The 14884-nt window shown below is 40.9% G+C and overlaps 1 protein-coding gene across 2 annotated transcripts; it reads right to left on the bottom strand.

Annotated features, from left to right (window-relative positions):
- Positions 1 to 3676: 3676 nt before the first annotated feature.
- Positions 3677 to 13332, bottom strand: LOC104433622 (myosin-7). Of its 2 annotated transcripts, none has more exons than XM_039302701.1 (6): positions 13143 to 13332; positions 9144 to 9272; positions 5300 to 8623; positions 4953 to 5189; positions 4619 to 4783; positions 3677 to 4254 (listed from the first exon to the last, which is right to left on the bottom strand). In XM_039302701.1, exons 2-6 carry the CDS (start codon positions 9225 to 9227, stop codon positions 4003 to 4005), a joined length of 4062 nt encoding a protein of 1353 aa, XP_039158635.1. In that variant the 5' UTR covers positions 9228 to 9272; positions 13143 to 13332; the 3' UTR covers positions 3677 to 4002. The 2 variants fall into 2 exon arrangements, with proteins under 2 accessions (XP_039158635.1, XP_039158636.1); XM_039302702.1 differs by having other exon boundaries at positions 4619 to 4780; positions 13143 to 13331.
- Between the last annotated feature and the right edge of the window lie 1552 nt (positions 13333 to 14884).

Below are 14884 nucleotides of genomic sequence, written 5' to 3'. Positions count from 1 at the left end.
AAAGTTCAATTGATTAGCCCTATAAACTTTGGCCATTTACACAAAGTGCCATTGAAAGAGGACGTGGGATACGTTTGGTTCGGTTTTTGGGAAATGACTTTGAAAAAATATAAATACGTTTGAGATAAATGTGATTTTTTGAAATGTTATACCGTTTGATAAAATTGTAATCTCAAATAGCATTAGAAAATTACTTTAGCAAAAACACCATTGGTAAAACTCACATTTATAAAGAGCTTTTGCTATTTTTTTTTGTTAGTCTCAAAATTAAATTCGAGGTAGGTTGGCCATTGACCAACCGCCGACGAACTGTTGTACGGCTAGATCTGACCTCCGAACCACTAGATCTCGCCGTCAAACGACTAGATCTAGTAGCCTAAGGTCGCAATCTCAAGTGACGCCACCTAGGGGCACAACCACAAGCAACATTGTCGCCTGAGGTCCGGACCACTAGAACTGGCGGCCTAAGGTCACAACCTTAGGCAACATTGCCACCTAAGGTCACACGACCTCAAGCAACAACACCGTCTGAGGTCACACATTGAGGTGGCATCACTTGTATTGCAAGTCGCACCACCCCAGACTGTGGTTGATGGGGACACACAACCCCCGGGCAAAGGTGGTGGCAATCATTAGAGAAGCTCGACTCTTAGGCAACAAATCAGGGAAGACACAATGAACGAGGAAGAATATGAACAATTACACAAATGAACTGTAGACTTGTATTTCCAAAAGCAGGTTTGGACCTACACTAGGTTTTTAGCATTCCTAATACTGACATTTGGTCAATGGAGTTTTAAAAATGCTTGTCAAATACCTAATATTTCTCCAATGGCCTTTGGAGGCTTAAAGCCCCAAGTCCCTTGGGAACGTTGAACCCAGGTCATAACGACTTAAATAGTTTCATTTGGGTTAAGCTTTCAAAGAGACTACTTCTTGACCAATTTTTTCTAGTATTTTCGTATCCAAAATAAGGCATAACACGACCCTTCTTTGTGTTATTCAAGAAGTGGAATAGTTGTGTTGAGTTTGCTCGATCATTTTGTTAAGAATTTACCAGTTCAATTTTCTAACGGGAATATGAATAACAATACAAGCTTGTGACTATATGGAAAGTGATTCTTATTTTTGAACAACATCACAAAGACCTCATCCATTAAATGTTGGAATTGAGGTATCACAAATATCCTCTTGAACCACTAACATCCTCGTCAGAGTTGATGTTCGTCTAGCAATATTCCTCTTATTCGACATGCAACTCGATCCATTTCTTATCGTCCTAGAAATTCACTATGTCAACAATCACTTCTCTATCTCATCGGATTGGGGATGGGCCTATTTCTCTATGAATCATACATATATTTTGACAGCATCTACAAGAAACCCAATTCGTTTTATGTGAGCCAAATCCTCAAAAGAAGTACTCAAATAATCACTAGAGCTGCTATTTGACTGTCGATCTTAGCTATGAATAACATCATAAGATCTCGCACATATGATGTGGTACTTGAGAAATTACACTTTTGTCCTTCCCTCCTCTTCACTTTATTTATCAAAAAGAAAATTAAAAACCCATGAATATCGGACAAAATTGAAAGAAAGCGTATTGAGTAACATCAAATGAAGAGAAATAATCCGAATAACCTGAATCAGGAAGAGAGAATGAAGGATTAACGTTATCATTTATTTGGTAGAAGGTAGGGTGAGTTGAAGGGGAAAGAAAGGAAATGCAATGTCTTTTGAAAAAGGAAAACTTAAAACACTAGTTAATCTCAAATCCCTCCGAATCTTCTCACTGTTAGATAGAGTTAGGGGACTAAGAAGTTTACTAAAATAAGAATGAAAGGAAGAAGGTAAATACCTCCAACATGCCAATACATTCGCTAGAGATCAAAATATGAGAGATAATTATCCAAAAAGCCTTGAATTTAAGAATAATTCGGCCTTAAATTTTTCAAATGGGACAATTTAATCATTAATCTTTTAATAATTTTTCAATATGGTCCTACCAGCTAATTTTAGGCAAAGGTCACTACCGTCTTAAGATGGCATAATTGGCTCTAATGTGAACGATTTTTGTAATTTTTTTTAGGATTGAATTGGTTATAGTATTATAAGTCAGGATTTATTGAAAAAATAAATAAATTATAAAAAGTAACACAGGAAATCAAGGACGGCAACGCGCACGACGTCATCGCGGGATATTCTAAAAGTTCGAAGTATTATAATCGTTAGGAACATCTACGTAGTAAAAGATGCGGGAAACAAGTATTTTAAGCAATGCATACCAGAATTCCAAAACCTATTTTTCTCCATTTATACCGACGGGTGGCTTCGAATCTGTTCCATTTTGCATGCCCGATGTTCACTTTTATCGTTTCGACTTCGTTTATGTCGACCAACCAAGCCAATGGGAACATTCGAGAAAGCACGAATTCGACACAGCACGACAAAAACAACTCTAAATTCGACAAGATGCAGGCTCTGTCAGTTTCGTGATAAACAAATGAGTTGGAAAACATTTTTCCTAAAAAAATATCGCTCATACCACTTGATTTAATTATCAATCAAAAAAGAATATTTTCATTATCTACATTAATTTTTGTCTAAATATTTTTCGGACAAAGAAAATTTCTTTCTTTCGTTCGTTTTCGTAAACGATATAAACAATCATTTTGAAAAGAAGACTTTCCAAATCATTTATTTTCCGCAAAAAGTACACCCTTAGTTGACATCCTAATCCAATCAGATCATCCAACTAGGCAAGGTTTAGTTCACCCAAACACGAAAACCTATGATTCCTGACAAAATGCCATCGCATGGGCAGCTAACCCTAATCCACTTAGAATGAGGAAATTGAAAGGGCTTGTTAATAAATAAAAATAAAAATAAATAATTGGGGGAGTCTAGTTATTTCAACCAGATGGCGTAGATGGTCCCAAACCAGGCGTCCAGAATACTGAGCTTTGCCCCTAACTTAGCTTTCATTGATTGAGCGGACAAGCAACCACCACACAATATCTCTTCTTCTTTTAGGTGGGGAATAGAAATTTGTATTCAGCCCTCAGCCACGAAACGGTGTCTCTTACTTCAACTTCTATTCAAAACCATTTCTTTGCTTAAAAACAAACTCTCGTACATCGGACAAATTTGACCACACCAACTTCGAAATTGCTCCCCCACCAAAAAAAAAAAAAAGAACAGAGGTACGAACTTCCATCTTGCCCAGATGTTTCGTACCGCCTGTTAAAATTCTGTTGAATATTGCCATTGAAATAGTCCGTTTGGACTTGTATCAAAGTAAGTTCGGTTACATTGAGTTAATCGCGACTCCAAACTCGTTATACGATATACTGGTTGAGCTTAAAATAGAGAAGATTCAAGAAAACCTAGAATGCAACTGCATAGCGATCTTGGTTTTGCAAAACTCTTGACGCAATAACGATCGGTTCAAAAAAGGGGATTTGGAATTGGTCTTTATGGATTCGTGGATAGAACCACCTTCAGTTCAATAAGTCCTAGACATTTCCATGAATTGGGAATCAAAAATAAGATTTCATTCACGCGAGAACCAGCCTAGAATCGGACCCCACGCCGTATCAAGCTGATTTCTGCGATGAACCAACTCAGACTGCTCCCCTTGATTTGGAAAGCATGTTCATAACTCGACAGATGATATACTCAAAAAAGACTTTAATCACATTCAGGAGAAATCAGGAAGAGCTACATACAACCAACGACAATGCATCAATCGAATCCATGAGGACCCCTTTCTCTGTGCATAAGGGCAAGGGAAATGAATGAAAAATAGATTCCCCGACCAGCTTCGACCCTACACTACAAACCATGCAGAAAACTGGCTCTCCGACCAGCCCGTTGCAAACCGAAACAGGCTAAAACGAAATAATAGATGAATAAATTCGCAAGTAAAATGGAAAACCAAATATCAAAACTTCAAACCGAGACAGCAAACTTTTCCTGCTTGGCGGGGACGAGTCCGAGCTAATACCGTTTTCCCAGGATGATCCCGAGGACGACGGAGAAGAGGGCAACTCCGAGGATGAGCTTGAAGGTCATGAAGGGAGACGTGTCGTGGGCCTGAGCTTGTGTCGGTGAAGATGTCGAGGCCAGAGGAGGCGACGGTTCGACCTTTTTCTTGCTCTTCCTTTTGGATGGGGTTGAGACAGGCGATCCAATGTCCCTGGACTTTATCTCAGTTGCTTTCTGTGGTTGGACTTCACTAGCAGCAGTGTCCTGCGAAAATAAGACATTGATTGTCAGCAAGTTCATGATGCCCTAAGGAAACTAAACCAACAAAGTCAGAACACAAACAAATCACTACTGGGAAAAGGTATGTGAATGCCGACAATCCATACATATTAGAAAGAAAGACCATGGTGGCTCAAGGACGTTATGGAAAGAAGAGGATTTTAGGCCAACTTATATATACTTTCAGTTGCATATGACCCCCTCTTCAGTGTGCAGCAACTTGTTTGAATGCACTTGCACTCAATCTACTGCAGCATGTCATGAATTTGCACCGAATCGTATTTTTCCTGTTTACATTGGATGGCTTCATCCTAAAAAAATGAACTTTCTTTTCCCAGAAGAAACCGACCTTTTTTAGTAGTTTAGCTTCCGCTTGTTGTAATTTGTGCTCAAGCTCGGTGACTTGCTGCTCCAGAGTTACGACCGCTTTGCTTTTCTCTTCAAGTTTTTCAAGGGACTCCTTTAAAGATGCTTCTCGTTCCACAAGTGTTTCTGCTTCTGCTCGTGCCCTCTGCTTCATTGAATAACAGAAACTCCATTTATTTACTGGTCCAAATATCCAGTCAAAAGATGTGCTTTGAAGTATGGCAAAAGACACCTATTCCCAGCAAACTATTATTGCTGGCGGCATCTTGTGATCTCACATGAATTAGAACAAATAAACAGTACTCAGATTTCCTAACCTCTTCGGTAATGGACTTCTTAGCGATCACCTCTTCAAGTTCCTTGAGACGAGTTTGCAGCGCAGACTTCTCCAGGATCTCAGCCTTAAGATTTTCAATTTCACATTGCAAAGTATCTTCACTTGTTTGCTTCTCCTTTGCTCGTTCTTCCAGCTGGAACATCAAAGATTCAAGCTCTTTCTTTGAATTACCGTATGTTTCACCAAGCAAGTTCTTCTCTTCCATGAGTGAATTAATCTATAGCACAAAACAAAACAAAACGAAATGAAACTTCTATTACGAAAAACCATTCAAGGAAATTCCACTGTGATCATTTGATATGATATGCTGAGATGAGAACATCAGACCTGAGATTTCAGTGTTTGCCCCTCTGTAGTAAGCTGCAGTTCCAGTGATCGAAGCTGCTCAGTAACTTCATCCTTCTCAGCTACTGCTGCTGAGAATTTCACCTGTAAATCATTGAGTTTGCCTTCATAAGCAGCCAATTCCTCAGCAAGTTTTAGGTTGGCCTCAGCTAACCCTTCATTCTCCTTTTGTGCCTGACTTGACTTGGCCTGTAGTTCCTCGACAACATCTTCCAAATGCTTCAACTTCAATAGGGTCTCTTCCAGCTCAACCTTTTGTTTTTCAGTAGTCGTTGATACTTCATGAGCTTCTTCTTTAAATGCTTCTATTTGGCCTTCCAGAACAATGAGCTTCTCATTTAACTCTTTTGCTTCTGTATCTTTCTGACTGAACCTGAGTTCAGCTTCTTGCAACTGCTTCTCTGCCTCCAGTATGCGAGCTTCGCTAGCTGTATGAAGTTCTATAGCTCTAGAGTGCTGATCTTTCAGGTTGTTAACATCGCTGACATGCGAAACAAGCTGCTGAGCAGTGGCTTCCCTCTCAGAAATTGCCGTGTTCAGTGATTCCTGGAGTTCATTAACCCTGTTCTTTAGTTGGACATTAGTCTCAACCAACAGCTCATTGTCTGAAAGGGATTGTGAAGCCTTATTTTCCACTTCCACAATCTGCTTTCTGAGTTCCTCAACTGTACCCTCCAAAAGAGCCACTTTCATCACACTCTGATCCAATTCTTCCTTCAAAGTTTCCGCTTCCACAATCTGCTTTCTGAGTTCCTCCACCGTACCCTCCAAAAGAGCCACTTTCATCACACTCTGATCCAATTCTTCCTTCAAAGAGGCAGATTTTCCCGATGCTTCAGCAACTTGACCTTCATAACCTTTTGCTTGGTCTTCAAGAATTTTCAGTTTCTCAAATAGAGATTTTGCCTCAGAATCTCTACTGGAGAAGCTTGTCATTGCTTCTTCAAGTTTCAGCTCGAAATCCCGAGTTACAGATTGATGCAAGGATTCAAGCTCTGACCTTTTCGATGTAGTTTGTTCCAACAATTTCACTTGTTGCTCCATTTGCTCCTCCGCAAGCCTAAGCTTTTCCAGGACTTCGCTCTCTCTAATTCCAGAAGCCTTCAGATCGCTCTCAATGCTCTCTAGCTTCTGCTGTGTCAAACCCAATTCATCCCTCAAAAGTTCTAATAGACTTTCTGTTTCAGCAAGCTTCGTAGCGGAACTGCTGGATGCATCTTCTAACCTTTTCTTCTCCTCCGTAGCCACATTCAAACACTCTGTCAGCTCTTTTTCTTTCTCCTGAGCTGTTTGCAGTGCAATTTCCAAGCTTGAAGACCTTGCTTGGAATGCCTCAACTTCTGATGCTAGTTCAGATGCCCCGTCAGAGAATTTCTTGGAATCTGCCTCTGCCTCGGCACATTTCTTTTCCAAAGAATTTATTTGGTCTTCAAGCTCCTGAATTCTGTATTTCTCTGTCTCAAGTAACAATTCCAATTCACTCACCCTTTTGCCCGAATCCTCTGCTTTGGAGTGAGAGATCTGAATCAGATCTTCCAACTCAAGGCTACGCTGATGGGTCATTTTGGCACGGTCCTCGTGTTCAGCACATTTTCCCACAGTGCTCTTCAATTCCTCTTCAAGTTCAGAATGTCTCGTAGATGAATGGCTCAGGGAAGCTTCCAACTGGTTAATTTTATCCTGGTATTCCTGTATTAAAGTACTTTGTTGTTCCTTTCCCCCCTCCAATTCTCTCAGTGTGGTAGTGAGTTCTGACACCTTAGCAGCAAAGTCTTCAAGTTCTCTCTCTGCATCACTGCTTTTCTGTACTGCTAAATTCAATTGTTCCTCCAGCTCCTTGCTCTTCTGTTCTGCTGCTATGAAACGTGCCTCTAGCTCTTTCATTTGGGCCTTTGCTTCTTCTGCTGCTGCAGTCGAAGCTTGAACAATACTCTCAAGCTCAACATTCCTCTGTGTAGCTGCTGCTGCTGCTTCTCCAGAAGCATTATGGAGCTCTTCCAAGGATTTCAACTTCTGCTCAAGTTCTCCATTATCTGACAATGCCTGAGACAGAAGAGAATCTGCTTTGGAGTTGTTGTCTTCTGATAGCTTCAATTTGCTTTCAAGTTCTGCACATAGATCCTTCATGAGCGCCACATTAGCATTGAGATCGCCCACAGTTGCCTCAATAGCTTCTTTCTCGGTGGCTACTTTCGCCAACTTTTCTTGTACATCCAAAAACTGTACCTCCTGGGCTTTGAACTGACCTTCAAATGTTCCCCTCATACTCATTTCCTCCTCCAGCTTTAATTTAATCTGCTCCAGTTCTTTAACCTTCGCTTGAAGATCATCCTTCACAGATTCAAAAGTATCCTCAAGGGTTGTAAGATCTCCCTTCACCTGAGATTCAGAAGCCTTTATCAGTTCCAACTCCTGCATCAATTCGGTTATGGCACCTTCCTTCGAAGAAAGTCTCTGCTCAAGTTCCAGCGTTTGTGATTTTGAAAGCGTCAGCTCTTGCTGGACAGCAGAAAGTTCTGCCGTCGTTTTCTCAAGCGCTTCTTCCACTTTCTGATTTTCGGCAATCTTGTCATAGAGGCCTTTCATTTCTTCCTGCAGGGAAGTCATCTGATCCTCCTTTTCTTTTGCACTCAGCTTTGCCACTTCCAGAAGTTGTTCGAACTCCAAGGCCCTCTTCGTCTGAGACTCAGCATGTGAGCCACTTTCTTTGTGCAGCTCCTCAAACTTGCGTGCTTCACCTGCTGAGCACTGGAGCTCATGCTCCAACTCTAGCAACCTCTTCCTTGAGTGCCCATGCTCTAGTTGAAGACCATCAAAGTCCTCTTTCACATTGATCAGCTCCTTGTATTTCGCTTCCTGGGCTTGTAAAGCCTGCTGCAAAGTGCTAAGCTCAAGACCATATTTCTCTTCAGCTTCAATAATATGCTGTTGCAATTTCCTGTGATTGTGTTCAAGCTCTTCATACTTCTTTCCACTTATCTCCAACTTCTCCTTTGTTTCTGAGACCTCATCCTTCAACTGAATATTCTCAGATTCGGTATGCTTTAGTGCCCCAACCACTCTTTCCAATTCAATCTCTAGCTCTTTCATCTTCTCTTGGGTTTCTAGCAATTCACGAACAGAATTACTTGAACTTCTCTCAAGAGAAGATGTATTGTGCTGTGATGAAGCTGATTCCACCATGTGGTGACCGTCCTTCCCTTCGAACGACTCTTTCTCTACTTTAATGAATTCACCATCCAAGGCAGTTTCCTCCTCCTCTTTTTTTCCTTCCTTGGCAGCAGGAGGCACATCTCCATTTAGAGCCTATAGTAAGATCATCATTATTCAAATAAGTACCACTGAACACGTTCACAAAGGTCCTCTTTTATGATCCTCCCCAAAACTAAAAGCTCAAAATATTGTAACAACTATGTCCAAGGAACAGTTTGTCCTTGGCAATACAGTTTTTTAATAGAAAGGGAGGGAAGTATCAGTTTAGGATTTGTGTTTTCAAGAGTAATTCATAAATTCTTTTAAGTAGGAAATGATAGCAATCGCCATATAACTATAAATACAATTGCAAGGGCGATTGCTTTACCCATCTTTAGCTTTTTCTGAGAACAGCAGATCAGAACTACGAAGCTAGCCAAAGTATATAGAACAGATTATCAACTTCTTCCATCTGCAGAATGTCCAGAAACTCATCCTAAGTAAATGCTAAGGGGAAATGAGAGTGAGTGACTGACTTGAGGAGCCCATATTAAAGTTGGTAAATTCAACATCAATATATGATATAAGGCGCATAGCCAAAAAAGGGTGGGGAGGAATGTAGTCTAATAGCTACCTTAACAAGATCAGCATTGATCTCGCTTTCATCGATGGCTTTAGTGACGGGAACAACTGGACTGGCTGTTGTCTCTTCATCCATTTCTAAGGGAAGCTAGAAGTACTCCTTTCCGTCCGTCCAGAATGCCTGGCAAATTCATTCCCAAGTTACAATTAGCTATGAAAAACATAATTGGAAAACAAGAATAGAAAACCACAGATTACAGGAGAACTAATAAAGATCTTATTGGCCTTTGATGACTTTGAGCAAACAAAACTTGTTACCATGCAGGACATTTGAACATCAGTTTGTGGGAATATTCAACTAAACTATTTCGTCGGCAACTATATAATCCAAATGAGTTAATGGAATGAAAATTGTATATGCACCAAGTCGTACCAAGTTCAGTAAAGACGAGGTGTTAACATATACTTCCATGCAATGCAATGCCAATATAAAATAAGTAGAAGCACAACGAATACAAGGCCATAACACAACTGGATCGAGAGGAGGGCTGATAATATTTCGTACAAGATGACACAATCTGATGTAAGAACGAAGAGGCTATTCCTTTTCTTTTTTCTATTTTCTAAAGATTTTTTAAGAAAATACAAGTAACAAGACAGATAAAATGTGAGTCTTTTCAGTCCTTAGGAGGTATCATGTCTTATAAACTTTCACCCTTAGATTAAAATGCTGCAAATCTCAATCGTTCAACATATATCAGCTCCTCAATCAAAAAAAAATATATATATATATTTCAGCTTGGAGCTTTGTGATTTTGTGCTTTTCGATCCAACGGTTAAAGATTATAAAAGCGAGGGACCCCTTGACTGTCATAGAATCACACAAAATCTCAGAAGTTCTCCAATAAAAGAAAACTGAAAAGTTTGTAAAAATATAAGTTAGAGATCCATCTCTCCATTTTTAAGCAGAAGTATATCTAGAGAATGATTAAAAGAATGAAATACATACATACATACATGCATACATGCATATATATGTAGATATATATATTCTACTTCATTTGATCTTTCTTTAACAATTTTACCGATAATTCATTAAGAAATACAAAAATTCATAGAAATGACCGTTCTCATATTAAATCTGTGAAATGTGATGAACATATATAGTAGAACAATTCTAATAATCTATCACTCTAGTTTCATAAACAAAAAGTACATGAGGTAAAATAAAATTTACTAACCAAAAAAAAAAAAAGTTATAATATAATTTGTATTTTGTATAACACTAATATAATATAATTTGAATTTTGTACACCTGCATTACTCATAAAAAGATGTACACCTACATCTGGACAATTGAAACAGAAAATAAAATAAAAAAATTCATTTGTCTCAAATCATGTACTCATTTTGATTTAACCATCCCACCAAGATATATAGTACGATTCAAATTTCAAAAAAAAAATATGGAGTATGTATACATCAAATTTTTGCTTTTTTTTTTATTTCAATTTTTATAATTTAAAGAAAAACCAAATCATATTTGTCGCAATAAATAACAAATGAAAATCAATTCTTCCAGATCTGTAGTTTAAAAATACTATCTAAAAGAAGAGAATGATCTCGGATAATGCAAAATACACGGATATCTCGAAGGCACCAGCCACACCAACCAAGATTCGTACAGCATACCGACAACACCGACGGGGGATCTAAAGCGGGGTCCTTTCAATCTCACACATCCAAATCAGACACACATGTAAAGGCCACGATGACACCTCCTCAAGATTCTCAGCTGCCAGTCTTTGTGTACTTTAAAACGTTAAAGGGTACACCGCTTTATAATCTGCCACCATTTTTCATCCCCTATCGAAACCTTTCCATATATAGTATTAAAAATCCGAAATAATTTACAAGCATGTAAAGTTTCCTTATAACACTTGAAAGTATAAAATAAATTCTGCATTTCGATAGAAAGTTATGCAATTTTTTGGGAAGAAATCTATGATTTTTTGGGAAGAAATCTATGTCCTTTAATAACCCAAAAAGACCCACCCATTCTATGTCTCGTGCAATGCGTGAGGATACCATATAAAGAGAGAGATCAGAGGTGACAATACAACAAGAGGAGCAAAAAAAAGGGGAAGCAAGCAAGAATTGCTCTCTCTAAATAGGAAGGAAATCTAGTTCAAAAAAAAAAATAGGAAGGAAATCATTAGTATCATTAGAACACATCATGAGATCACACATGGCATCACTGTACTCCAGAACATATAAATAAATCAATAAAAGGGAGAGAGAAAGAATTCTCGTTGTAAGAGTGTCCAAAACTCTCAGCGACGCTCAATGTCAGACTACCCACGGTCTCGTGATCTACGCATACATGTGATGCCGCCAGGCGGACCAATCCAAGATCCGAACAATCGCAGACCGGAAGGTGAAGCGGCGTCAGCACAAAAAAAAAATGTCTCAATCTCGTGCTGTTACCCCGTCTCTTTCCACTTAAATTACTGCCCTTTCCGCAATCCACGTTAAAAAAAAAAAAGAAAAAAAAAATTCCACCGTACGGCGCGAGATACTCGCCATACGTGCGCAATCCGAACCTAAGCCAGGGCTGAAGACAGCGACGCACACCAACCCAGCCTTCTATTTTCAGCAAAAGACCCCATTCCACGCGACAAATTGGCAATTTTTCTTTATATCATTTCGACCCAGTAGGAAGGCCTTTGCTGCTTACCATCATGGAAAGCAGCGGCGCTGCTTTTGCGGGGGAGGAAACACTCGGTGACAAGCAAAGCACTGACCGATGATGGTTCAACCGTAAATAAATCCTACAGCTCAGGGGCGGGGCAGGGTCCCACGGGAAAGGAAGAAATAGTTTCTAAGTAAATAAAACAAGCCAGGAGTGGCTGTCTGTGCGAATTTCAACACATAAACCAAAGAAAGCATTAGTGGGTGGAGCCCATAATCGAGGTGGGGCCAGATTCCTCTTTCCTTTTTTTCACAGCCCTTTAGCTTTTCCTCGCTTTTTCCCATGGATTTCGAGAAGAGTTTTTTAACCGCGTGGCCAGCTCAATCACACACAGAGAGACACAACGATTCCTTCCCCGCCTTCCTCGTAAAAACCATCGATTCCTCCTTGATTAATTGACTGATTAGCGCCCCCCGCCTACAGAGAAAAGCCACCCTCGAACAGGAGAGGGACAGCTAATCGCCCACTGCTGTATATGCTCGTACGGTCGTAGAAACCGAAAGGAAGTGTGGCTACAGCGGACGGTTTTCCAGAAGTAGAGAGACGGTGTGTGATCTTCGAGAGAAGCGAGAAATGCGATGCTGCGGTTTGATCTGGAAACACGCGCCTATACCGCGGAGAGTTCGAGCACAAACGATGGATTGAGTGGGATCGAAGAAGGAAGATTCCGTGCGAGTGAAGGTATCGGAGAAGTGAATCTGATCGGAATTTGCAGGTGCGGTGGAGGAGAAAAAAGCTTCTCGGATTGAAGGATCGGAATCATGGAGATCAAAACAGGGGCGGGGAAAACAGGGAGCGACGAAATCAGACGAAACTTTTTACCAAAACCGGCGGATTAGATATTAGCGAGACGGAAAGGAGACGTTAAAAAAAAAAAAAAAAAAAAAGCACGGACGAGAAACAGGGGAATGGCGAAACCCGGAAGGCAGATCAAAATCGAGCCGGCCGAGAAGTTCGACGGAACTAGGACCAGCGATCCACGTTCAACTCGGCGGCTTCGATCCGATCGAGCGATTACCGGCGATCGGCCGCGGCCGTGCTCCCGGCGCGCGAAGACTAAACAGGACGCGGCCGCGCAGCAAGCACACGCGCTAGCACGAGACGGGCGATGACGTCCATCGCGCCGCCGATCGGAACCGGGGAATCCGCCGCCGGATACACGGGACGGCGCACAAAGCTCAGCACACGCCGCCGCCGCCGCCACCGCCACCGCCGCGCGACGGCACAAAGCATAACGGTCAACAAAAAGCCAAAGCGGAATCAACGATGGACAGAGAGAGAGAGAGAGAGAGAGATTGCCTTAGAGAGAGAGAAGGGTGAGCGGGAGGCGTTTCCGATCGGGCGGTGCTGAGTTCCTCTCGCTCTGTTTTCCTTCGCAGAACAGGGGAGTGACGCGGAGGGAGAGGAGAGGGATTGATGATGATGGCGATGACGATGATGATGATGGATGGTGGTGGTGGTGGTGGTGGTGGTGGTGAATGGAATTGAAAGAAGAGATGGTTGAAATATGAAGGGGGAAGGGGGAAGGGGGTCAGGAGTAGTAGTAGTCCACTTCCTCCTTCTGAGTGGCGTGGGGTCCACACACCCCCCACGCGGGTCCCACCGCCCCGCCACAGCCCCATCCGACGGTGCGCGCGGAAGGGTCCACCGGGGTCTCTCCTACCGCTGCCGCAGCGCCGCCCTCCCCTCCCCACTTTTTCCTTTGTTTTTCCTTCTGCATACGTGGCTTTTTCCCATTTGAAAAACCCCGCGTCCGCCTCCATTTTACAGTCGTGCCCCTCCCTCAGCTTGCTGGCGTTTCACCCGCCGTCATTTCACGACCATCTGTTTCGCTCAAAATTTCACGTTGAAGTAAAACGTTTTCTTTCTAAAGGATGCATTTATTTTGCGAAAAATTAATAATATTAAAAATATCTTGCAAATAATTAGTCAAAAAGAAATATTTTCATTACCCACAACAATTTATATCTTAATATTTTTGTGGACGATTTTTATCTACTCGTATTTATTTGTGATGTCGGCAATTGTTTTCAGAAAATATTTTTAGATCAATTATTTTTCACGAAAGTAAACGGAGTCAAGGCATTTATTTGTTTGGTGAGTTATGAAAAGCAATTTCCTTCTTACAAGAAGATATGAGCGATTATTTTCAAGAATTATTTTTCAAACCATTTATTTTTCGCGAACCAAACGAACAAAATGTCTTATTTGTAAGGAGAGTGATTTCCTTCTTATCATAAGAAGAAAATCATTTTCCTCCCACTTAAACTTGTTGTTTTCAGTCCATGCGATACACTTTCGATCATCCAGACACTAGAAAATCGAAAAATAAATTTCCGAAAATAGTTTCCCTTCAAACAAACAAATCCTAAGAGTAAGTTAAGAAATCGACATGAGAATATAAAATAAGCATGCTCGACACTTAACAATAATCCGTCGCCTCAACTAGAATACCAATGTTCTAGATCAATCTCAATACATATACTTAGCATCTCTTATTTTGCAAGACTCCTTGCAAATTTTAATTGGAAACTCCAAACTTTTTGGTGAACCAGCAATGTGGTGGCTGATTTTCTCCGGGTCACGTTCGTGAAATCCCCGAATTAACTCCCCTATCTAGTAGCACTCTTGGCCTAAGCAAATCTTACCAATGAAGACAGCTACCCCAGCCATTACATCAAAGGATGTTTCTTATTAGCTAATTTCAGTTTCACATGTACATAATCTCGCGATTTGTTTCTGGTGTGCAATTCGATTCATTCTTGCTCACTCCGCCGTAATAAAAGTCCATTATCAAGAGCCGGCCCTTGCTCAAGGTCTTCTCATCAATGCTGATGTGGAGGACATGAAGGTCATTGGGCAAATGATACAAAATAAGGAAAAAAAATGATGGTCTTTTTGGTCTCAAAGTGGCGGCCACCGGGCGACCGACCAAACCGTCCTTCCCCATGCGCAGCAGGAAAGATTGGGTCAGATGCCGACTCTGTCATTTGGCTTTGCCTGATAAAGACACTCGCTCTTTCCTTTTTGTATATTGAGGT

The sequence above is a fragment of the Eucalyptus grandis genome, chromosome 1 (genome assembly GCF_016545825.1).
Source record: "Eucalyptus grandis isolate ANBG69807.140 chromosome 1, ASM1654582v1, whole genome shotgun sequence".
NCBI classification, from domain to species: Eukaryota; Viridiplantae; Streptophyta; class Magnoliopsida; order Myrtales; family Myrtaceae; genus Eucalyptus; species Eucalyptus grandis.
The sequence above is the reverse complement of the archived record's forward strand: the minus strand, read 5'-3'. Positions and strand labels throughout refer to the sequence as shown.